The sequence below is a fragment of the Anabrus simplex genome, chromosome 8, assembly GCF_040414725.1.
Source record: "Anabrus simplex isolate iqAnaSimp1 chromosome 8, ASM4041472v1, whole genome shotgun sequence".
Classification (NCBI taxonomy): domain Eukaryota; kingdom Metazoa; phylum Arthropoda; class Insecta; order Orthoptera; family Tettigoniidae; genus Anabrus; species Anabrus simplex.
In genome coordinates this window covers 196,057,711-196,082,742 of record NC_090272.1, presented here as the reverse complement: position 1 = coordinate 196,082,742, position 25,032 = coordinate 196,057,711, and the positions used below count along the sequence as shown (strand labels likewise).

General features: G+C 38.8%; 1 protein-coding gene across 8 annotated transcripts in view; it reads left to right on the top strand.

Moving 5' to 3' along the window:
- elgi (E3 ubiquitin-protein ligase NRDP1 elgi) overlaps positions 1–25,032 on the top strand; it is a 252,611-nt gene that overhangs the window by 79,537 nt on the left and 148,042 nt on the right. For 6 of the 8 annotated variants that reach the window (XM_067152603.2, XM_068228889.1, XM_067152601.2 and 3 more), the window contains one exon: positions 3,062–3,130. The exons of the other annotated variants lie outside the window; for them this stretch is intronic. In XM_067152603.2, coding sequence (XP_067008704.1) covers positions 3,062–3,130 — 69 coding nt within the window. The remainder of the gene's footprint in view (positions 1–3,061; positions 3,131–25,032) is intronic. 8 annotated transcript variants of the gene reach the window in all.

The following is a 25,032-nucleotide window of genomic DNA, read 5'->3' as shown; positions in this document are numbered from 1 at the left end:
TTGAATTGTTAAAATCATATCATAAACTCAAAATTAAATGAGGTAAAATACACTGAACCTAACACCAGGATGTGGACAGCAGAAGGAACCCTACGAGGTTGTAGATGGAAGAACTTGTGTGTCCGAAACTTCGACCAAAGAATAATTTTGTGAATACGTACTTATAGTAAATACTTATTTATTATAAAAACCTTAAAGATAAAGAAAGAATGAACACTACTGGTAATGTAAACACAAAATAGAAAAACAAACCCTGATGTAATTAAGTTGCAGTCTTACAATCTTGCCGGTACTAATATTCATGTAAAATACATTTAATGTGAAGTGACCACCTTCACAAAAGAAAAAGAATACAGGTCATAGGAAAACATTTTAAAATGAAGCAGAATTACTGAGGTCAGGCTTAATGAAAAATTAATTTAAGTTGCAAAACTGTTAGAGAAGGCTTGCCTTGTGTCAACGTGAAGATGGATGTAAGACCTCTTTACACCATCTTAAATTACAATATTGATTTTTGATAGAAAAATAGACGGGTAAACTCCTGTGACAAATTAAAACGTGAAATAAAATCAATTCAAATTAAGTTACATTAGGAAATTTAATTTTGCTTACTCCAGGAAAAGCCACATCTCCAATGGAGCACGGAGCCCTGGAAAACACGTCCGCTTTACATGATGCCGAGGACAGGATTCAAATACCCTGCGATGCGCTTCCTGAAAGTAGCTTGCGCTGAGTTGTGCAACCGGAAGTGGCCCCACAAAATTAATGACCAATGACTGCACAGGAGTTATCTTTCGATTTTAAACCAATCACATTTAAATGTTTTAATTGGATGCTTATTGAGAAACATCTCGAGGCTTGTATCTTGTGCAAGTCCCAGAAAAATAGACATGGGCGGTACAGGGTGTACCACAATTTTTGATGATAAACCTTAACACAATTTTAAATAATCAAAAATTTACTTGAACTAGGTCAAATATATAAACTCTCACAGCACACGTCACAATATGTTTGTCCATAATTTGTTAGATGAAACATTGACAAATTGAAAGTTATTGAATACTGTCATGTTAAAATATGTATAGTAATGTATTCTAAAAGTTCAAAACTATTTTAATCCTCCTAGTCAATACTATATATTTTACGTCCTATTAAGATGCAACTTCACACATAAATAGACATGTTTCAACCCAGCATTAGGTCATCCTCAGTAAGATAGTTTTGTACAATTTTGTAAGAAGTTCAACCGTCAATATGGATTTAAAATGAGATTCATAATCTGTAATTCTAAAAGTTCTGTAAGTTTTCTTTGAGTGCCTTCAATAGGTTCTGAGAAAATGTTCCTTTTACAGGCAAATTTTTAACTTATGGAAAGTGAGTTCTAAAGATCATCAGTCCATTAATGCTCTGTACTGTAATTCATTAGTGTCAGATTCTTCATTTTCTTGGAGCCGCCTCTTCACTGCTCTCCTTCTGTCTTTTGACTGAATTCTTCTGTATGTTTATTGACCTCCTTTTGTGCACTCATTTCCCTCTCACAGTTGACTGACTTCTTTGCTTGCACCATATTGAACCCTGGACAAAATCTCATACTAAGGAGGACTTTACATTTGATAACAGTGCCTTCATTATATGTTACTATTGCATCAGGTACTGTAAAATGAAAAGTATCAATATTCAGAAACACACTTTGGTACCCTTGCCCAAATTAGGTCATTTTCATGGGTGTTTTGCATCTGACCATGTTGATATTTCTCTAGAAGTGATTGTTGTGACAAATTCCTGAATATTAGTTTAATAATGTCCAGAGTGTTTGTATTTGTAATGTCCGCTAGTCACTTTACACCTATTGAATCCACATCAGAAATGTTCACCCGACAGATTGAGGTGATGTTGGGGATTAACAAATACAAAACTAAGGTGCTAATTAATTAACATAGAGGTTGCAAAGACCCACATCTACACCTCCTGTCATTAGAAAATGTATTTAATTGAACCTTATTCACATAACACAGCTTAAACTGAAGCTTAAAGTCTGAATTTTCTCTTTTAGCTATATATATATATATATATATATATATATATATATATATATATATATATATAAGAGATAATTTTGGCATATTACTTCCACCTGCAAACCTGGACCCACTATATGTGAAGCAGGTTCTGCTTGTCACTAGTCAGGACAAAGGGCGAAAGGTAAAAGAGCAACACCTCTTTAAAAATATTTTGTCCAGCTGGCCTGGTGGTAGCACTGTGTGAGGGCTCCTCTCCCAGGTCCTTAATGGTAGCTTCGTCAGAGAAGGAGACCTTGGGAACAGCGCAGTTCACAGATGAGGCATTTCAGAACTCAATCTGCTGCCTGTAGATAACAATAATTTGTATTCCCTCAGCTGCTGTGTGCAAGCATTTTAATTTGATGCTGTCTGGCTGCCTGCTCCTCAGTTTTGACATTCTGTTTTACTCTAGGCCTACTAGATACCAGAGTAAACTGAATTTCTATGGGGCATTTGTGGCTGAGTGTTAATTAACTTTTTCAGGCGAACACCAAATGTGTCACCAGAGATCATTTACATGCCAACATTGTACGACATAATGTGTCGAATGTACCTTTTTCCACCCTTCAAAAATTAGACTGCCTCTGCCAGATTTGAACTCGTTATCTCGGGATCTGGAGGCCTATAGTTCTTACCACTGATACACAAAGGGAGCTTGCCTGTGGATGAAGTAGGGGACTACTAAAATTGAGGGAGTTCAGCCTGACAGAAGAACCTTCAAGTGTGTTAGGCACAGCAAGTTAGCAGAAGAGGAAAAAGAGGGATTGCTTTTGACAATAATAGCATAAGCTTCAGTAGGTGGTTTGTTCATTCCTGCACCTGTTCTGCTGGATTGGAGAATGTATGATGATGATGAACACCCTCTGGCTTCCCTTAAATGTTATTAGTCTCAGCCTGTCTTTTAAAAAGTATGGTCAAAATATATGAGCCTGGCATTGTGTAACTTTCATGTATTGCCTTCCCTCTCCTAAATGACATGACTAATTCTCATTGTATTTCAGCTGCCTGCCGAATCTGTAGCACCATTGACCCTCTGGCCAAGGACTGATAGCCGCCTTCCTTGGGATAAGGTTGGGAGTCCGCAGCTGTTAATCTTAGTTTAATGACCAAGACCATTAAGTTATTCCTAGAGTTGTTGTTCTCACGAGGCATGTGTGGCTAATTCTCAGCTCTTAAGCTGGTCTTGAATTCAGGCAGGATTTATGGCATCTTGAAGCATGATGATCTCCTTCTGTGCTTAGAGGCTTGTGTCCCTGTACGTTCGATTAGCATTTAAGGTATTTGAATTTGAAATCAATGTCTAACTTATTGGAAAGTAGGATGGGAAGCTCTAGAGGAACAGTAAGTGAACAGGAGTGAGATAAGCTTAAGGGATGTCTCAGCTTGTGGACTTGTGCACTTCTGTTGTTATTGAACTACTAAATATATACAGTAGAAGTCAGTCATAGCGAGAATTCATAGCGGTGAAAAATTTACTCACTATAGCGTATTGTCGTTATCAGATTTTTCGTAAAAGTTGGGGAGGGGAACCCACTCACATTAAAATTGGTATGAAACGGCAATAAATTTGTTCAGAACTTGCGTTTACGCAGATTTCCATATTGTAGCTTACTCGTTAGTTACCTTCCAGTTCCGAGAAACGTGAACCATATGTTCAATTTCTTTCTGAAAAATTGGACTAGTATCACAACAGTGGGTTCTGTGACAAACATTTCGGTTTACTCATTCAACTTTATATGCATCAGTATTCTCCCCAAAAATTTTCATCAGCCAGATGGCAAGAATGAGTAGCCAGGCGGGGAATACTATGTAAAAAAAAAAAAAAAAAAGATTATGAGAAAATTTGAATTTAGTCCCCTCAAGGCATTAATAATATTAATGACAAAATTGAACTATTTTAATGTTGTCACAAAGAAGACATAACAGAGTATTTTGAACGACTAGTGTTCTACTGCTCGTTTGCTTACTACTTAGTCGCTGTGGACTGCCATTCGGGTTGGTGAAGTTGGGCGGAATCGAGTGCTCACATGCGATTCCATGCTTATACAGACACCGCTCGTGCACGATACTACATGATAATCAAGCTAAACATCGAAACTTCGATGAAATTGAGGCAATTATTCTGACAATAACAAAGATTTATAATATAAATGAACAGTTTTACAGTATTTACATTTTTAATTTGGAACACTTAATGACTCAAATATGTATTAATATTATGTAACCAGCACATATATAGGTTATGTTAGCTGGGTGGTCTGTAAAAACAGCAGGGCGTTTAAAAAGGTCCTAGGGAGAACACTGTGCATAATGAAAACATATTTCAAGTGCCTGTAAAGTAATGATAACCTTTTTGCTATAAATTGACTTGGGAATAGCCTTGATACAGATGTTGACTCACATAGGGAACCGGAAATATTTCTCCCGAATGAGTAAATTTATAATACCAATATAGTTAGTCCGTTATTGGATATTATAAATTTTCCAGCTAACTCATTCCTGGTTGCCAGCGTTTTGTCCCAATGTGCTAAGTTGGACTCTTCAAATCTGTATCATCTAATGACCAGGCAGGCATCAATTTTTGAAGATTGCCATGTGGTTAGGGTCGCGTGGCTGTGGGCTTGCATTTGGGAGATGTGGGTTCGAACCCACTGTTGGCAGACCTGAAGATGGTTTTCCGTGGTTGTGTTATTTCAGAACAGTTTACAATAGCAAGTCTTATTGAGCTCTGTGTAGGTATCTGATGGACTCTCTCCCAATGAATGACTTGTCGCAAACTCACGACTGTCTGCTTTTGTTCACTTGAGATTGACTCACACAAGACTGACTTGATGTGCACCAGTTATGCTCTTTATAAGGTCCCTTAAATTATTCTAGTGACTCGCCTTCTGGATCATTCCGGGTACCTGGTCCATTGTTAATCAGCACACAGCTTCTTCTAGGACCTTCCTTATCGTGAGGTTCTTCTAATGGCTGGTTTGATCATTTTAAAAAACTTCACAATCTTTCATTCCATAATGTGTGCGGCGAGAGTGCGGAAGTTAGACGATAAGTTGTGTACTGGAAAAAGAATACGTTGCCTCGACTTCTTGAAGGATATGATGCTAAGGATATTTTTAATGCCGATGACACAGGAGTGTTTTAAAATGTGTTCACGTTTGAGACATATGCTGTTTGGAGAAAAATGCCACAGAAGCAAAAAAAAGTAAAGAAAGACTGACAGTGTTATGTTAACAGCGACGGGAGTGAAAACTTACCCTACTGAAATGAAATGAAATTACTACCGGGAGTGTCAGAGGACATGTTCGACTCGTCAGGTGCAGGTCTTCTGATTTGACTCCCGTAGGTGACCTGCGCGTCGTGATGAGGATGAAATGATAGACAACATATACCCAGGCCCCGTGCCAGGGAAATTAACCAATGATCGTTAAAATTCCCGACCCTGCCTGGAATCGACCCGGGATCCCTGTGACCAAAGGCCAGCACACTAACCATTTACCCATGGAACCAAACGCTCCCACTAATACTGTATTTACCCGAATAATCCCCGCCGTCGAATAATGCCCGCACCCTCATTTTAGGAAGGCTCATTTTGTGTTTGATGACGAATTGAATGCTGTAGCACACATGTTGTATTACTAAACAGCGATGATTATTCTGGTAGTGGACTGTAGTTTGCTTAAGCACGTGATAAGACCATAGGGCCAAGTCATTCACCAATATTACACGTAATGAAACTTTTATTACAATTGTACATGATTAACAAAATACATAGAAACTATTTACACGTTAAACAATAAACTGAAATGCCTGGATGGCTATTGATTAAGTTGGAGGCCATGTGGCCGTGAATGCATGTCTCGCCGACATGTTGTCTAGTTTTAGCCTGTCTCTTTTTCTTGCCGGAAACCAGATGCATTCTGGACACTCAATAGAGACGTGGACAAGAGCGCGCTCTGTATAAATTTTCTAAGAGGACGGAACATTCTCCCCTCTGTTGATTGCATTCAATCAAGACAAAATACAGTTTCAATGAAAATAACACTAACATAAAACAAAATGTCATCAGAATACAAATACATAATAATAAATGTTGCACTTAAATGAACGTCAATCACTAATTAACATAGATAAAATGAAACAGAACTGTACACTGGTGTGCAGGCTGATGCATTGTTTGTTTTGTTCACAGCTGCACAATGAGAGTTTTTGAATTGTTCATTTTGTTAAATGACTGTACAATATAACTACAAATACAACTTTATACACCAATCAACTAACTGACACTGTAAGGAATCATATTGTCATTTAAAAGAAAACACTACTCGATGGGAAGGGGACACAACTTCACTATTGGTCTCTTGAAAATTCCATGAGCAGTTTTTATGGTGACTGCTCGCACAAGTCCATCGAGACCTGGGTGAAGTTCCTCAACCACACCTAGTCTCCACTGAAGCGGGGGTAAATTGTCCTCCTTGATAACCACCACTGCTCCAAGTTGTATACAAGGTTGCTGGGAGGCCCACTTTGGCCTGTTTTGTAGTTGGGTTAAGTATTCCTTATGCCATCTGGTCCAAAAGTGTTGCACCATTTGCTGCAACCGTTTCCATGCTGAAAGTTTATTGCTGGGTACAAGTGTCAGATTGGATTCAGGAATGGAATTCAAACTGCTTCCAGTAAGAAAATGACCTGGAGTCAAGGGTTGAAGGTCAGTCGGATCTGAGGATAGGACTGTAAGTGGACGTGAATTTAAACAGGCTTCAATTTGTGTGAGCACAGTACTAAGCTCTTCAAATGTTAATGATGAGTTTCCAACAACTCGATGCAAATGATATTTAACTGACTTGATGCCAGCTTCCCATAATCCTCCAAAATGGGGTGAACGAGGTGGAATGTAATGCCAGTTGATACCCTTGTTTGCCAGATTGCTTACAACTTCCTCTTGATGCTGCGGTGATGCTATGAATTGGTGAAGATCTTTTAATTCTCTATCGGCTCCAATAAACGTAGTAGCATTGTCACTGTAGATATCTGCGGGCTTTCCTCTTCTGGCTATGAAACGGCGAAGTGCGGCTAAGAAGGCATCTGTAGTAAGACTGCTGACTACTTCCAAATGTACAGCCTTTGTCGTGAAGCAAACAAATAGTGCGATGTATGCCTTGATACGGACATTGCTCCTCTCGTTAATTGGGCGAAGTAGAATAGGACCTCCATAATCAATGCCACAAACACTGAATGGACGTGCTGGTTGAACTCTATGCTCAGGATAGTCAGCCATGAGTTGATGACTAGTTACGCCTTTCAATTTGTAACATGTTACGCATTTGTGCACTTGCTGTCTGGCTACATTTCTGCCATTCAGAATCCAATAACGTTGACGAAGGGTTGCTAACAACAATTCTGGTCCTGCATGAGCTTGTTGTAAGTGTTCATGTTTGACAATTAGAGTCGTCAGGTGATGTTTTGATGGTAACAGTATTGGATGTTTGGATGAAAACGGAATCGATGCATTCTTCAACCTGCCTCCGACCCTTAGAATATTATTGTGTAAGAAGGGACATAGGTTCCTTGTCTGGCTCTTCTTAGAGACTACGCCTCCGTTTTTCAGGTCTCCAATCTCTTCTGAGAAGGCTGCATTTTGTGCAATACGAATGCAGACTTCTAATGAATGTTCCAATTCTTCAACATTTAAAGGTCCAATTTTCTTGTCCCTGGCATGCTTAGTGTTATGCAAAAATCTGTAACAATAAGCTATTACTCGTTGCAGTCTTATTAATGATGAGAATTTCTCAATAATAGTTTCAGCTTGTGTCACTACTAATAGTGTGGATGATTGTCGCTGCTCTGCTATGGCGAGCGAATCCTCAACATTGTTGTTCTGCGGCCAATTTAACTCAGAAGTGGACAACCAGGCGGGTCCTGACCACCAAATGGTTGAGTTTTGCAGATCTGCTGGTCTGACGCCTCGAGAAATCAAGTCCGCTGGATTATCTTGTGATGGTATATGATGCCAGTCACTAGTGTTCGTTGATTGTTGAATGTGAGCTACCCTATTTGCTACAAAGGTCTTCCAACGTGATGCTGGTGATGCTAACCATGACAGTACGATAGTGGAGTCTGTCCATAAATGTGTTTCATTAATGGCCAAGTTTAAGACTGGCATGGTTTTGTGTACCAACTGAGCTAATAATGCTGCACCGAGAAGTTCTAGACGAGGAAGAGTGACTCGTTTAACCGGAGCTACGCGCGATTTAGAGCATAGCAGTTTGACTGATACTTCACCCTCCTGATTCACTGACCGAAGGTAGATGCATGCGCCATAAGCTCGCTCGGAAGCGTCTGAAAATCCATGAACTTGAATATTTGCCAAGTCACCCTCAATTAATACGTGGCGTTCTACTTGTATATTGTCAATGTGTGCTAGCTGCATTTGTAATTTTGCCCAGTCTGATGCTAATGGATCTGGCAGTGGGTCGTCCCAGTGAAGTTGATGTAACCATAAGTCCTGCAAAAATATCTTGTATAGTATCACTAATGGGCTGATCAATCCTAATGGGTCAAATATAGATGCTACAACTGACGTAGTGGTGCGTTTAGTAATGTTACTGTTCCCTGGAATGTGTTTGATTCTGTTTGCCACTAAGAATTTGTCTGACGTAGGATGCCATGATAATCCTAAAGCTTGTATGGTGTCATCATTATCAAACTGGAAAGGTAAGTTAATTTCTCTGTCTTCAGGTGGAACAGCGGCAAGTATAGCTTGATGATTTGAGCACCATTTCCTGATGGGAAAACCACCTTTATTGAGTAAGGCTATGAGTTCACTTTGCAATTTTAATGCTTCAGCGATGTTGGACGCACCACACAGGGCATCATCAACATAAAAATCCCTTTGTAAAACCGTTGATGCCAGTGGAAATGAAGTTGCTTCATCTTCTGCCAATTGTTTGAGGCACTGTGTTGCCAAATATGGAGCTGAAGCTGTACCATACGTGACAGTCAATAGTTCGTAAGTCTTGATAGCTGTTTGTGGCGATTCCCTCCAAATAATTCTTTGCAACTGCGTGTCATTTTCATGAACCCGAACTTGTCTGTACATTTTCGTGATGTCTCCCGTAAATGCAATGTTGTGTGTCCTGAATCTCAACACAATGGAATAAAGGTCTTGTTGTATAGTAGGCCCTACTAACAATGTATCATTAAGCGACACTCCAGTAGTAGTTTTGGCTGATGCGTCAAAAACTACTCTGACTGATGTAGTTGTGCTTTGTTTAAATACTGCGTGGTGTGGCAAATAATAATGTTCAGAATCATTTGTTGCATGTAGGCCTACCTCCCTCATGTGAGATAACTGTTCATACTCGGACATGAAGTTTGCATACTGTTCATGCAATACTGGATTTTTCTTGAATTTTGCTTCCAGTTGTTGAAATCGCTGTGTTGCCATATCACGAGAATTGCCCAAGGGTGATCGAGTTTCCTTACGAGGTAACCTGACAACGAATCTTCCTTCAGGAGTGCGTGTGGTGTTTTCCTTGAAGTGCTGTAAACACTGTTGTTCATCCTGAGTTTTGGGTTTAGTGTGCAATTCTTCTATTTCCCAAAATTTACGAAGTTGCGTGTCGAGTTGATCTTCCTTTTTGACAAAGAGAGAAGTGACTGTGTTGCATGCAGGATGGCTGTTTGACTGAGGGCATTTACCAGAAATTATCCAACCCAGATGAGTGTCCTGCAATACCGGGTAATCACCTGCACGTTTTTTCCCATCTGTCTTTAAAATGTTAAAGAACATCTCTGCACCAATGATTAAATCTACCTTGCCTGGACTGTAGAATTTAGGATCTGCTAGTGTGATGTCCTTAGGTAGGTTCCACGATTTGTAGTCTAACTCCATGGAAGGCATTTCTCCTGTGATGGCAGGAACCACTAAACAATTTATGTTAGTGTTAAAATCTGATGTTGTGGACTGGAGGTGAATATCCACACTGTGTTTCAGAGTTGATGAAGAATTGTTAATGCCTACAATAGAAGTGGTGTCTTCTTTACATTTTAAATTTAGTCTGCTGACAGTGTCTGTAGTAATGAGATGAGTCTGACTGCCGCTGTCCAAGAGTCCTCGAACCTTGCGAAATTTACCACTGTGATCCTTGATTTTGACAATAACTGTGGATAACAACACATATGGTTTGTTTCGAGTACATGGATGTTCATTCTTGGTGGTTGTGTGAACGCTGGCAAATACCACCTTGTTGTTCGAAGTAGTTTCGTTAGTTGTACTAGACTTGTGATTTTCAAGATGTAGTAATGTGTTGTGGGCCTTGTTGCATTTGCGACAGTGACTGGATGTACACTCTGATGTTTTATGTGATGCTCGAAGACAATTTAAACAGAGTTTGTTGTCACGAGCATACTGAATGCGATTTGACACAGTTAACTTGAGAAATGCTTCACATGCAAAAAGTCCTGGTGTATGACCTTGTTTACAATAAGAGCACTGATTGTTAATGCATGCAACATGTGTATAGGACGACGGTTTTTTCTTGTGTGAGCTTTCTTTACTACCGCGCACCTTAACTTGACTGACAGATGTTTGCATGCTTTCAAGGACTTGGCAGCGATGTTCAATGTAAGATGTTAATTGTTTGAGGGAGGAATTTTTGTTGGCGTTTGCTTCTAGTTCCCAGCCCCTCCTGGTTTCATAATCAAGATGATCAACAATATGTTGTGATAATATTACTTCTTCGAGAGGAGTATCTAATTTCAATGCTTTAAGTGCTTGTAAGTTGCTTGAGAATGTGCCGATGAACTGCCTGAGGTCTTCAGCGGTTTCATTCTCCACTGTTGCAATGTTTAAGATTTCTCTAACATGCTTTGCTGCTATCAGTCTCTTGTTTTGAAACCGATCACATAATAGGTTCCAAGCTACCGTATAGTTTGTTTCAGTAGTTGGAAGGTTCTGAATTAATGCTTTAGCTGAACCTTGAACTGCTCCTAGTAAATAGTGAAATTTCTGAATGGTTGCTAGACTGGAATTTTCATGCACCAATAGTTTGAAATTATCTTCAAACGACATCCAATCTTCATAGTTACCACTAAACATGGGTAGTTTAATCGCGGGTAATTTGATGTTGATATTTTCATGCGACGAATTGGAAGTGTTACTTCTGATACTACCGGCATTTTCGTGTTGGTCTGGCGACAATAATACCTGCATTTTTGCCTTCAAACTGTACACAATGTCATCTACTTCATCTCTATCTACCCCATGATCTCGTTTACTATCCTCCACCTCAAGCTGCGATTGAACTAAATCGTATTTGCTTTCTAAATCAATAAGTGCATCATATCTAACCCTAATGTCTGCTAGGTTTTGAGTAGTGTCGTACTTTTCGACGAAAGTTTTGATTTTTGTGATTCTACCTTTCAGATAACCCCGTTGCTTGATCAGCTTTGCGATTTCGTTCTCGTCCATCGTAAAGCACTGGCTCACACAAATGTAAATAATGCAAGGAAAAGGTAATTAAAGGGAATCTGACCTTGTAAACTGAAGAGTCCCACGTTGCATTGTATGTTTCCAATCCTGCGGATATTTCACACGCGTTTCACTTTTGCCGTGTAATATCGGGCCCGGAAATGGACCAAAATGTTTGATGACGAATTGAATGCTGTAGCACACATGTTGTATTACTAAACAGCGATGATTATTCTGGTAGTGGACTGTAGTTTGGTTAAGCACGTGATAAGACCATAGGGCCAAGTCATTCACCAATATTACACGTAATGAAACTTTTATTACAATTGTACATGATTAACAAAATACATAGAAACTATTTACACGTTAAACAATAAACTGAAATGCCTGGATGGCTATTGATTAAGTTGGAGGCCATGTGGCCGTGAATGCATGTCTTGCCGACATGTTGTCTAGTTTTAGCCTGTCTCTTTTTCTTGCCGGAAACCAGATGCATTCTGGACACTCAATAGAGACGCGGACAAGAGCGCGCTCTGTATAAATTTTCTAAGAGGACGGAACATTTTGAAAAAAAAAAATGAAATGAACTAAAATTCCTTCTATCGAAAGAGTAACATACGCATAAACAAACATTTCATATCACTCTGTGAGGTCTATGTGGTCTTTACGCAAATATGAACATGTAAATTTACGGATATAGCTGCTTTGCCTGAGATGATAAAAATTATCCCTGCTATGAAATATATTTTTCATGAAAATGAGCAAGTAGGCCTATGTTTTTTCTTCCAGTTATATCTTGAATTCCCAAGCGATGACCTATGTTTTTCATGGGCTTGAAAGTTTCCTGAAAGTCCAAATTAATTTTTAACATCGAACCCCGAGAAAGTGTTGAGGGAAATTTTCGAGATATCAAGGAAGGTAAATGGAAGTTGAGAGAAATGAAAGGTGAAGTGCAGAGAGCATAACAGCACGAAAGTGTAAACATTTTTTCATCCAGTTATATCTTGAATTCCAAAGCAATGACCTAAATTTTTCGTGGGCTTAAATGTTTCCTGAAAGTTTAAATTAATTTTTAACACCAAACCCCGAGAAAGTGTTTAGGGAAATTTTCGAGATATTAAGGAAGGTAAATTTCAATGCCGTTGGATATTCGCCGTTTTAATACATATCAAATATGGTTGTACGCAGAACATTTTTATTGAAATCATCAAAGGCGGTCACTAGCCTCTTCCTCTTAGGGTTCTTCCCTAGCGACCTGAACACTGCATTATTTTTATTTCCGTCGCGGTTTTTATCCTCTGTTCTGTTCGCAGGCCGATACCACACGCGAGTGCTGTCTTCTTTTGAGGCGTGGCAACATGGCGTTCCTCACCTTCCCTGCCCCTGAACGCCTGCTGCTGCATGCTTACAAAATACAAATACACTCTAAATACTATTTTCCTCGCCTGTCGATGCAAACTTGTCTTTTTGCTCTTCCTGGATCCATCGTACACACGCAAATAATTCCCTAAATTAGTTGATTATGATATTTACAAATAAAACTTGAAACATTCACTCGTGGCCCACACAAACAGGCACTTCTTACTGAAATGATTCTATTGGCTCTGCGGAAAACACTTCATACTACAAAGCGCGCGAATGTTGCTGCGCAACCCTCTTCAAACCGCCTTCCCGGCTGCGTTCTACTCTAGAATCCTCTCCTAAATTACTTTCAAGTTCATCACACTCCACATCTAAAACACTTCTCGCATGTGGTCTCTTTTTACTGGACAGTAACACAGCCTGTGGTGGATGATTCTTTTCATGCAATGTAAACACTTGAAATAGACACACCAGCGAAATCTGATTTTAGTTTTGTGATACAGTAAAACCTCGTTAATTCAAAGTCTTTGTAATACAGAAATCGGACTTCCATTTACGTGCTTTCAAATGAAGAGCCATCTTATAGTTCAGAAATGCCAACCCTCGCCAGTTTTTGCGGATGATTCTGCTTTTCCGCGTACTGCGTGCTACGTGATATTGTGGCATTCCTTAAAACACTGAATACAAAAGAATTATGATTTCACTCTCTTTTCAACTATGAAACACACTATAGACACACTGAAGTGAGTGAAAGTGCAGAAAGCTACCCCTGCACGTTCCGGAAGACGCGTTGTGTCGTGACATGGAGAAATTTTGAATTTAAATTACTCTGTAAAATACGGTACTATTTATAAAAAATGTAAAGTCAGTTTAGAATTAAAAGTCTGAATTGTTTTCCATTTAAATATGACATGGGGACACTTTTCTTCCATCTACGGTTGCACAAAGCATAACTGTACAATCAGCATCGAAAACCAGGTGAGCCAGGAGCGTGTCTGCTACCTTGACGCAAATAAAACCCGCACCCCAGTTTTGTGCCTCAAAATTTTTCAACAAATATGTGGGGATTATTCACGTAAATACGGCAATTGGAAAATTTAAGAATCCAAGATGTTTCAAGAATACCCATACACTCCTGTGAAAATATGATTTTAACAAAAGTGGGTGGATGACATTGGAGATATTTTTAAAATGTTTACGACGCTTGGATGCTAAGATGGGATTGGCAGGAAGGAAGATGGTGCCGGTGATACAGATGTCCAGCTCATCCTTCAGATACAGCTTTCCTGCGGAATATCCAAAGTGGTTTTCTTTCTCATAACTGCACCAGTCACCTGCAGCCTTTGGACCTTGGCATTATTCATTCTGTGAAAGTGAAGTACAGGAAGGCTCTGGTTCAAAGAGCTATCTATTTCTTCCTTGAAAGAAGTGAGGAAATGAAATTGTATATACCATATGATACCAATATGGTTGGTCCGTTATTGGACATTATAAATCTTCCAGCTAACTCATTCCTGGTTGCCATTGTGCTAAGTTGCGCTCATCAGTTGGTAAATAGCACACCTATCAACTCATGGCTAGAGCATTTCGTGGAGGCCACTGCGTAGGCTACTTGGAGCCACTGGCGGTGCCAATGTGCTATGAGAGACTTTGTCTCATTTTCAAAAATGTCCAACTCGTTGGCTGAATGGTCAGCATACTGGCCTTCGGTTCAGAGGGTCCTTTGTTCGATTCCCGGCCAAGTCAGGGATTTTAACCTTCATTGGTTAATTCCACTGTCCCGGAGGCTGGGTGTTTGTGCTGTCTCCAACATCCCTGCACCTTGCACATCACACATAACGCTATCCTTCATCACAATAACACGCAGTTACCTACAAATGGCCGATGCCGCCCGCCCTCATCGGAGGGTCTTCCTTACAAGGGTTGCACTCGGCTAGAAATAGCCACACAAAATTATTATTATTATTATTATTATTATTATTATTATTATTATTATTATTATTATTATTATTATTATTATTATTATTATTTTCAAAAATGGATGCCTGTCTGGCCATCAGATGATAAAAATGTTGGTTCCCATTGGGAATCTGAAATATTTGTTCCGAATGAGTAAATTTATAATACCAATATAGTTGGTCCATTATTGGACATTATAAATTTTCCAGCTAACTCATTCAGGTTCCCTGTGGGAATCAACATCTTTATCATATATATACACTAGCGTCAGAAAGTTTAGACTCACCCATGAATTTTCACTTACCATGAAAGACAGGGGCTATTTGCTGAAAATCAACATGGAAATACCTATGTTTATAGAACTAACTAGTTTTATTACACATTTCACTAGATTTTCCTTTACACTAGCTAGAAACACAATCACAGCATCTTAAGCAATCACACTGCCTGTTCATCAATGTGTCTACCTTTTACTTTGATTACTGCTTTACAGATGCATAGCATTCTAGCTGTTAATTTTTCCAAAGTCTCGGTATTTATACATCACCAGGTTTCTAACAAACATTGTCACAACTCGTCCACCCTGCCTGGTGTCTTTTCTTTCACTTTCCTTTCAAGTTCTTCCCACAAAAGTTCAATAGGTGACAGATCGGGTGATTGAGGAGGCCAGACCATTAATTCCAATTTTCCTTCAGCTTGTTTCCTTTACAGATATTGCTTGCACAAATGAGAGATGTGTTTAGGATCATTGTCCTGCTGTAGAACAAATCCTTCACCAATCAACTTCCTTCCAGATGGCATGGCATTGCACGAAAGGATACAGTGATAGTTTCTTTTCTTTCACCAAATCACCAACCTGATTATTTCCAAAACATCCCCACACCATCACATTTCCTCCTCCATTCTTCACGGACTGAATTATGCAGGATTCCATAACCCTATCGCGGGGGCAGCAACGAACGTATTGGCGGCGATTGGAAGTGAATTTTTCAAATTTAGATTCATCCATCCAAAGCACCCTTTTCCATTGTTCAGCGGTCCAGTTAGTATGCATTTTGGCCCATTGTAGCCTTTTCTGCTTATGTACAGTTTTGAACAATGGTTTCCGTGCTGCTACACGACCAAAAAATCCCGCCTCAGACAATTTTTCACTGTTGTCACAGGCACAGTTTGTTGTGTTTTATTTATCTCGGCAAATATCTACCGCTGTACGCCTTCTGTCACACTTGCTGAGGATTAAAATATGGTTATCTTCAATTTTAGAAGTCTTCCTATCGTCGCCATAAGACCTATCTGTGTCGGTGCGACGTAAAGCCCCTAGCAAAAAAAAAAAAAAAAAAAAAAAAGGCTTCCTTGGATGTTCACTGCGTGGTCGATCCTCATGACTACTCATTTCCTCTCTGAATTTCACTGCTCTGTGAACGCTACACTCTGAAATTTTCAGTTTTCCCTGCAATTTTTTGGTTTGACCACCCAATTTCTTTATAAGCACAAGGCTTGGCTCTGTTTTCTTGGGTTATATTAGCCTTCTTCCCCATATTCGATTGTCTGATGTGTGTTGTTACAGTAGTTATGCCAGATAACAACAATGTAGAAAATAAACAATCTGGTACAGAGATTAATATACAACTGCTCAGGATAACTTCTGTAGGCTAATTATCAACTTCCAAGACAGCGAGGAAACAAGGAGGACAAGTAATCACGTGAAAGAGGCATGTTTATTATCTGGGAAAGGGCTGGACGTTGTCCAGGTAGAAGCAGGCAGGAAGAGCTGGGGACCATAAATCTGTCAACTTCTTTGAAAATATAAAGTAAAATCTCGCAGTATGCACTGAAATAGCTTAATGAAAGAGCTGAAAGCATCCATACATAAGTAACAGAGTTAAAGTACCACTTATCACACAGAAAACAATTATTTAAGAAAATTATTAATATTTGTAGGTGAGTCTAAACTTTCTGACACTAGTGTATATATATATGTTTCTAGCAGCATGGCAACTAGTCACAACAGACACTATTCAAAACTTTGGCCATGCAGGTTTTAGTGCCATTTCAGAAGTTTCTAATGAAGAAATATATATACAGTAGATGTTTCAAGACATAACCTCACAGATAATACGATCGTCCGTACATAACTACGTAAATAATAATACTAATAAATGGATGTAAACACTTCATAGCCATACCTCACACGTCATAATAATAATAATAATAATAATAATAATAATAATAATAATAATAAATATTTGCATTATTTACCCATGGATTAAAGATTATTGTTTCCAACTTACAGTATATTAGTCTATTACACTTGCGTCAACAGATGAATGTTGGAAACCTTTGTGAAGATTCAAAAAAGACAAAGTACTGAAGAGGAAGAAGAGGAAGATCCAGCAGTACCAGCATTTTGGGCAGTAGTGGAGGGACGGGATATTGTCCGCCAGTACTTCTCCTTCAGTGTTGATGAAGACCTCAATAGCCTCAACCAAATTGAGAGAAAAGTTTCCGTGAGACATCTGGGCAAGGGGAAACTACTCTACTGGACTATTTCAGAAAGTGAACATTAATATGCTTATTCTCACGTTTCTCATGTCTGAGCTCGATAGCTGCAGTCGCTTAAGTGTGGCCAGTATCTAGTATTCGGGAGATAGTGGGTTCGAACCGCACTGTCGGCAGCCCTGTAGATGGTTTTCCGTGGTTTCCCATTTTCACACCAGGCAAATGCTTGGGCTGTACCTTAAGGCCACGGCCGCTTCCTTCCAATTCCTAGCCCTTCCTCTCCCATCGTCATCATAAGACTTATCTGTGTCAGTGCGACGTAAAGCAAATAGAAAAAAAATTGGTTTTCCGTGGTTTCCCATTTTCACACTAGGCAAATGTTGGGGCTGTACTTTAATTAAGGCCACGGCTGCTTCCTTCCCAGTCCTAGCCCTTTCCTATCCCATCGTCGCCATAAGACCTATCTGTGTTGGTGCGGCGTAAAGCCAATAGCAAAAAAAAAGTTTCTCATGTTCTGTTTTTCACAAATCTCTTTAAAATAATTTTACGGCTTTGTTCCTTAAAGTTAAAATTGCAAGTCAGTAGTTCCTCTTTCTCCTATCCATGCTGCAGGGTGTGCTCCCAATGGTTCGCTAAGAAATTTGTTACGTCTGCTGTTTGTAAATATGTCATGTTACTCATGTGTTAATTTGACTTTTCTGTATTTTTTAACATGTTCATTTATTATTTCTTGTTATACATTGACATAAATATATTATTATTTCTTGTGAAATGTAGTCTATTTTCTGTGAACCCCCTTTTAAGGAAGAAATACCAAATCCCCCTGAGATTCGTTCAAGAGGGGTACTACTGTACTGTATATGTTAAAGAAAAAGTGCGCTCATGTACGAGTATGCAGGAGCGCATATGAACACCGAGTCGTCATTCCTATTGTTTGTATTCATCATGTATGCTGATTTTGAAAATTTTTAGAGAATTTTTTCAGAAGGGAGTGTATATTTTGTATCTGTTCCTTAAGACCTTGTGCGATTAAATATCTTAAATGACAGTGCGTGACTAATTTAGGGTTAACAGAGGCCCCAACTGGCATACCAATGGAAAGCTGTTATGCATTTTCTCAGCGATATGATGAAGAGCACATGCTAGGCATGTTGCATGAATTAGTTTAGGAAAAATACCTTTTAATGTTTGTCCAGATTTGACCCTGTAGCTACCTGGATCCGTAACAAAAGTAATCAATCATATTTAATACTGGTAGGCCATAATCATTTTAAGGAAACCATCACACACACACTGGGTTACAGGTACATTGTTAGTGGCTTCTGATTGACGCATCTTAAGAGGGTGCGATAGGGTCTGTTGCTCCTTACTTAACCCATTAGCATATTGATTTTCTAGCACTCCGCATGCCCATGATAAGTATTTATGTAAATTACAATTCATGAGAAGTTTAATTTATTAGTTATTGCAGTTTTCATGTGCAAACTTTAATTTGGAAAAATGTTCACAGCCTGTTTCTAGTCATTCAACCAGGTCAGGAATGGAATGAATGAAGCCCCCATCTAGCAGCAAGGATAGAATTGTGCCAGCTGCTGAAGCCTGTTGGACTCCTCTGGGGTGATGATTAATGACTGACAGATGAAATTGATACTGGGGAATGTTGCTGGAATGAAAGATGACAGGGAAAACCGGAGTTCGCGGAGAAAAAGCTGTCCCGCCTCCGCTTTGTCCAGCACAAGACAAGTCTCACATGGGGTAACTAGGATTTGAACTGTGGAACCCAATGAAAGGCTGCCTGAGCCACAAAAGTACACAAACTTTAATTTATGGAATGAAAAAATCATAAATGTTGCCTTTGGATATTTTGGCATTTCAGCAGTTTTGATTTTAGTCTTTTTAATGCTTCTAGCACCCAGCACTGCAACATTAGTCATCACTATCAGAATTTTCCGATTCACTGTCCCTTTTCTCTTGGATCCACCACTGACACTAAATAATTCTTCACAATCTGAAGTTTCTAACGCACTTTCATTATCATTTCTGTTCATAATATCCGATATATCACCGCTAGCTAACTAACTTCCACATGCCATGCTACTCATCTACTCACCTTGGATAGAGACAGACACAACAGGGAATAAGTTTTTAGGATTGATTATAATATGAACTTTTCAAATTAATCAAACGAACTTACCATTGCGAGAAATAGCAACTCTTCCTCTTTCCAGCGGTATATAACATGTTAGTTCCATCTCTTAATAAACGTCTGAAGTACATGTTCAAAGCTACTTGTGCCCAGCTCCACGGCTGCGAGCCGTCAAGCTACATTATGTCCCACGAACCATCGCATGGTTGGGAGCTGTCAGTATGTGCCAATGAGTTAAGGCACAGGCTATTACATTTGCAATAAAATAGCTGGCGGAATCTGTGGTTTCATCTACTTCCAGCGTTACAACCTGATTTTCTTGCTTCTTCTGTATTTCTGAGATAATATAGTATTATGACAACGTTGTGTATACTTTTTTGTCATGTACATGTTGGTAGGTATTGTACCAGGAACTGTTCTAGCCCTGTACATTGTTTTATAATCGCCGGAACATGTGGAAAAGGGACGGTGATAATATCTGTTCGTATGCCTGACATCTTGTGCTAGCGCAATACGAAGTTCCTCGTGGCGAGCTGGACACGTCATGAGCAAGGAACCTGTGGGTGACGTCACGGCCACATGTTGCACACCTCTCTACCGAATGTACTAGAAGAAAATGTCTAACTTTTCAGCCGATTAAATTACGGAAATGAGACATATATCATTGTGTAGCTCATGTTCTAAATGTAAACATATGATAGTTTCAATAAAATCCATCACGGCATTCAAGAGATGTAAACACATTTCCCCTTCGTGACATGGCAAGCAGCCTTGAGTAGTACGGGATACAAGCAGCAGGCCGGACCGCAGCAATTCAGTTCGCATCCTTCACATCTGGCTAGCATGTTATGCTGCACGCGACTAGTCAAACTCGGTATTCCTACAGCCGGACTTCGTAATACTTAGAAAATTTCGACGGCAAGTTGACACTTAGTTTCTGTGAATACCAGTGAGTAACTTATAAATTGTGGGACTTGCAATTCGTCAAACATTCGGACTTAGGAAATTAATGTGTGTATAACATCAGAGTCATAAAGACTTGTAATATTTCACCCGTATTTGAACTTGACAAATATCTTAGTTTCCGTGTGAATAACAACTTGAAATTAGCACGGCTATTTTTAATTGTAATGATCTTAGACTGTTTCCACTGCGAATATCGTGAATGTAGGTCGCAACACATTGACTGTTTTGAGTATTATTAACCCTAGAACACTTTAATTTGTGTAGAGAGACTGTTCGCATATTGTCATAACAGTGCGTGTGGATGGACTGTATAGTGAACTTCGTAATCAGTGATATTGTGAAGTATAGGACTCGTACATGAATAATTGTAGAACTATGTTAGTGAGAAGTAACATTACGAGATATTACGAGAGAGAGCCATGTATTTATTTATTTATTTATTTGCTATAAAGGTGAGCCATAATAAACTGTGCTTCAAATGAAAGTTATTTTGACCATACGAACAGTGGGCAGTAAGTGTCTAAATGAACTGTGCAGTGAAGTGTATTTCCATTATCGTAATTTACGATAATAGACAGTGCTCCAACGTATTTCTCATCGAGTGAATGGTGATTATTTATGAAACAGTCATCAGTTCTAACAGTGCAAAATCAAATGGTGCACATTTTCAACCTGGTCAGTTGGACTTTCTCGTGTTAAAGCCACTCTTTTAATAACATGAGAAATCCTGACTCGAGACGACGGAGATCTGCGTAGAACGACGGAGATTTGGTACTACGAGGGATAGTTCCAGGGATGTGGTACTATGGAACATCTTGGCGTCTGCTGACAGCTGAGTTCCAGATTGCTGTTTGCAGAGCAGTATTCAACTGTTAGAGCTCAACGAGAAGGCGTATATCAGGTGATACCAGTGCTTTTTCCATTCAATTCTCACTTTGAGCAGAACTTTTACAAACAGTGTTATTACTGACAAAGAACATTAAAGGTTCACTTAATTAATATCTTACTTGGAAAATTAACGTTTTACAACTCCTCAAGTCAAGACAGACTTTCGAATAACAGTGTGCTCTTGTATATTCTCATTTATTGGAACTTAGAAATATCAATTGAGTGCATCATTCATAGTGGAAGTATATCACAAACTCTCAATTTACAATATTTTCATAAAGTGTACAATAACTTACAAAAGAGTAGGACGATACTCAGAACTTTATACAAGAAGACTAGATTTGATTTCAAGTGTTTTCATATTTGAGTTTAATGTGTTCTCGAGAAGGAATTACCAAATTTACTTTATTCAATTCATTTAGAAAGTGTAATCTGAAATCGCAAGTGCCGATAGAAAGACTAGGATTTCTTATTTACTTCTAACATTCTTTATTATTAATTTATGCCATGAAAGTTATAATGGACATAACAGATTGAAGAAGAAGATTCAGTTGAATTTCATGTAAAGTTCGCTATTCTGTTGTTGAAATTGCAATTTATTTTCTATTAAAAATTTATGATTCGGCGACATAATAGGGTGGCCTTCCAGAGATTGAATAAAGGAAAGAAAGATATAATATCTATTATTTCGCCTTGTGATCCTCCCTCTCTGCACCATCTCCTAAGGACTAGGCACCCCTTTGAAAGACCTCACTCTTTAAAATAAACTTTTCCTGGTACATTATAGTTACTGAAAATTTTCTTTAGGTCTGGGTTACTAATTTTCCATTGTAGGATATTTGCTGTTAATCATGCTTCACACACGTCAGAAGAAATCTGATGAAATTTTCTCTCAGAACACTCCAATAATTGATTTTGAATAACTTCTATATTTTGTTTATTTACTATGCTTCCTTATATTTATATGCTAAACCATCTGTATGTTTGGTTTCACTTCCTTTACAAAACAGTATTCTACCATCTGTTGATATCAAGTCACTTCACAAATTCACTTTGTAATGTTTTAATCTGCTGCTTGAATAGGTTGGATTGACTTTTAAAATAGTTAACAGTAGGCCTATGTTTAGATTAAAATTCATAAAAGGCTCACCAGAAAACTGTTCTCAAGAATCACTCAAACTGCACTGCACTGCTCAGGGAGAAAAGTAATATGAAACTTTCATGATAACACTATCATGTTCACAAAGACACACACATGAGATGCTACAAATTGTGTTTACTGTTTTATTTATATATTATATACACATTATACACACACATTAATGAATCACCATTTTGAACAAAACACTTGACTGCTACATTAGCACGTCAACCAACTACCAACACAACAAAATCACAACATGAGTTCACACACTCAGCTAACGACTTGCACTCTCAAATCAACTCTACTACCCAAGACACTCTTTATATACCTTGCCTGGCCAGGCTTCACGAAAAGTATGACACAGCTTGTTTTCTCGTATTTTCTTGAGTCTCCAAAAACCTATGTACTAATGGACAGAACATTTTATAACACTCGGATGCATTGTGGAATCTTACCCAGTGTTGCACAACATTACATGGGATTTATACATCATATTTACAGGTAATAATAAATTATATACCGTATTTACGCGAATAATCCCCGCCGCCAAATAATCCCTTCACCTTAATTTTAGGAAAAAATGAAATGAACTATTCTTTCCATCGAAGGAGTAAAGTAGGCATAAACAAACGTTTCGTATCACTCCGCGAGGTCCACGTGGTCTTTACGCAAATATGAACGTGTAAATGTACAGATATAGCTGCTTTGCCTGAACATATTTGAGATGATAAAAATACATTATCACTGCTATAAAATATATTTGCCATGAAAATGGTCAAGTATACCTAGGCATTTCATTAATCTGAACTTGTAATAGGCTTGATTCCCTGTAGATCGGAAGATTCCTTGTCTCTTGCATCACTAGAATCCTTAGCAAGTAGGCCTAGGTATTTCATTAATCTGAACTTGCAATTGGCTCGTTTCCCTGTAGATTGGAAGATTCGCTGTCTCTTGCATCACTAGAATCCTCTCGTAAATAGCTTAAAAATTTGTCACACTCTACGTCTAAAACACTTGTCACACCCGGACTCTTTTTACTCGGATATTAACACAACCTGTGGTGGATAATTCTTTTTGTGAAATGTAAACACTTGAAACAGACACACCGGTGAACAACGATGTTAGTTTTGCGATACAGTAAAATCTCGTTAATTCGAACTCTTTAAGACGCAAAGAATCTGACTTCGAATTACGTGATTTTGAATTAACTGCCAACTCGTGCTTCAGAAATGCCAGCCCTTGCCGCGTCACAGAATATTCAAGACCCGTTACTGCATGCAACTAGATGCCTTGGACTTGCACGGAAAGTACCAGACACCCTTCAAACATCGTGGCTTATCGAGCTTTCCTATGACGAAGTGAGGAAGTCTTTTGCTTCCGTCTACATTGCAACACAGTACAGTGACCCCATCTCCTTTAAAAATGTCCGTTTTGGCTAGGTATAAAAAACAATGCAGTTTCATTGGCATTGACAGTATTGTTTGGTTCATACGAGTTGATTATAATTATGAGCCACACTTTTTCGCCAACTGTCAGCATCACCAGTGCTCGCGGATTCTTCTTCTCCGCACACTGCCTGTTGCGTGATATTGTGCCGTTCCTTAAGAGACTGAATACAAAAGAATTAAGATTTCACTCAAACTTAACAAGTATGAAATACACTGTCGACACACCAAAGTGAAATAAAGTGTGGAAAACTACCCCTGCACGCTCCGGAAGACTCATTCTATCGTGACATGGAGAAAGTTTGAATTTAATACTCTGTAAAATACTACATTTTTAAAATGTAAATGCAGTTTTAAATTAAAAGTATGAATTGTTTTCCTTTTAATTATGACATATGGGGGCAGTTTTCTTCCATCTCCGGTTACACAAAGTGTAACTGTACATCCAACATCGAAAACTTGCCAACCTTGATGCAAATAAAAACCCCACCCTAATTTTGTGCCTCAATTTTTTTTTTAAAAATATGCAGAGATTGTTCGCGTAAATACGTGGTTTTACAATAGTCTTATAAATATACATACAGCAGACCGATCGTGGCATAACATCGCATGTTTTGTTGCATAAGACAGATCATACAACACTCAAATAATAAATAATACGACCATAATTTAGGGGAAGATCTGGCAGTACCGGACGGCGTGCAGTATCAGACAGTGTCACTTTCTGGGAATCGCCGCAAGATTGCAGCACCCTTCAGTAAGTGCTTACAAGCTTGTTGTGATGGAAGCTTGTGGTCACCAATTTGAGGTGGTTACTTAAGAAGTGAACTTGTGGTGTGAGATTTTGTGATTTTGTGCTCAGTGTCACTGTGCGAAGATAACTTTCTTGGCTAATAACGTCAGCATAGGTAAGTGCAATATCAATTAATGTACGGTTCATCAATTACTATTGATTAGTGCACAATTGAGTAGTATAATATCCCTGAGGCTTTAATACATTCAGTTTTCTGACGTATAAACTTTAAACGAATGGGTCGGGCAGTATCGGACAGACGATTGGCGGGCAGTATCGGACATGAAGCTTGTAAGTT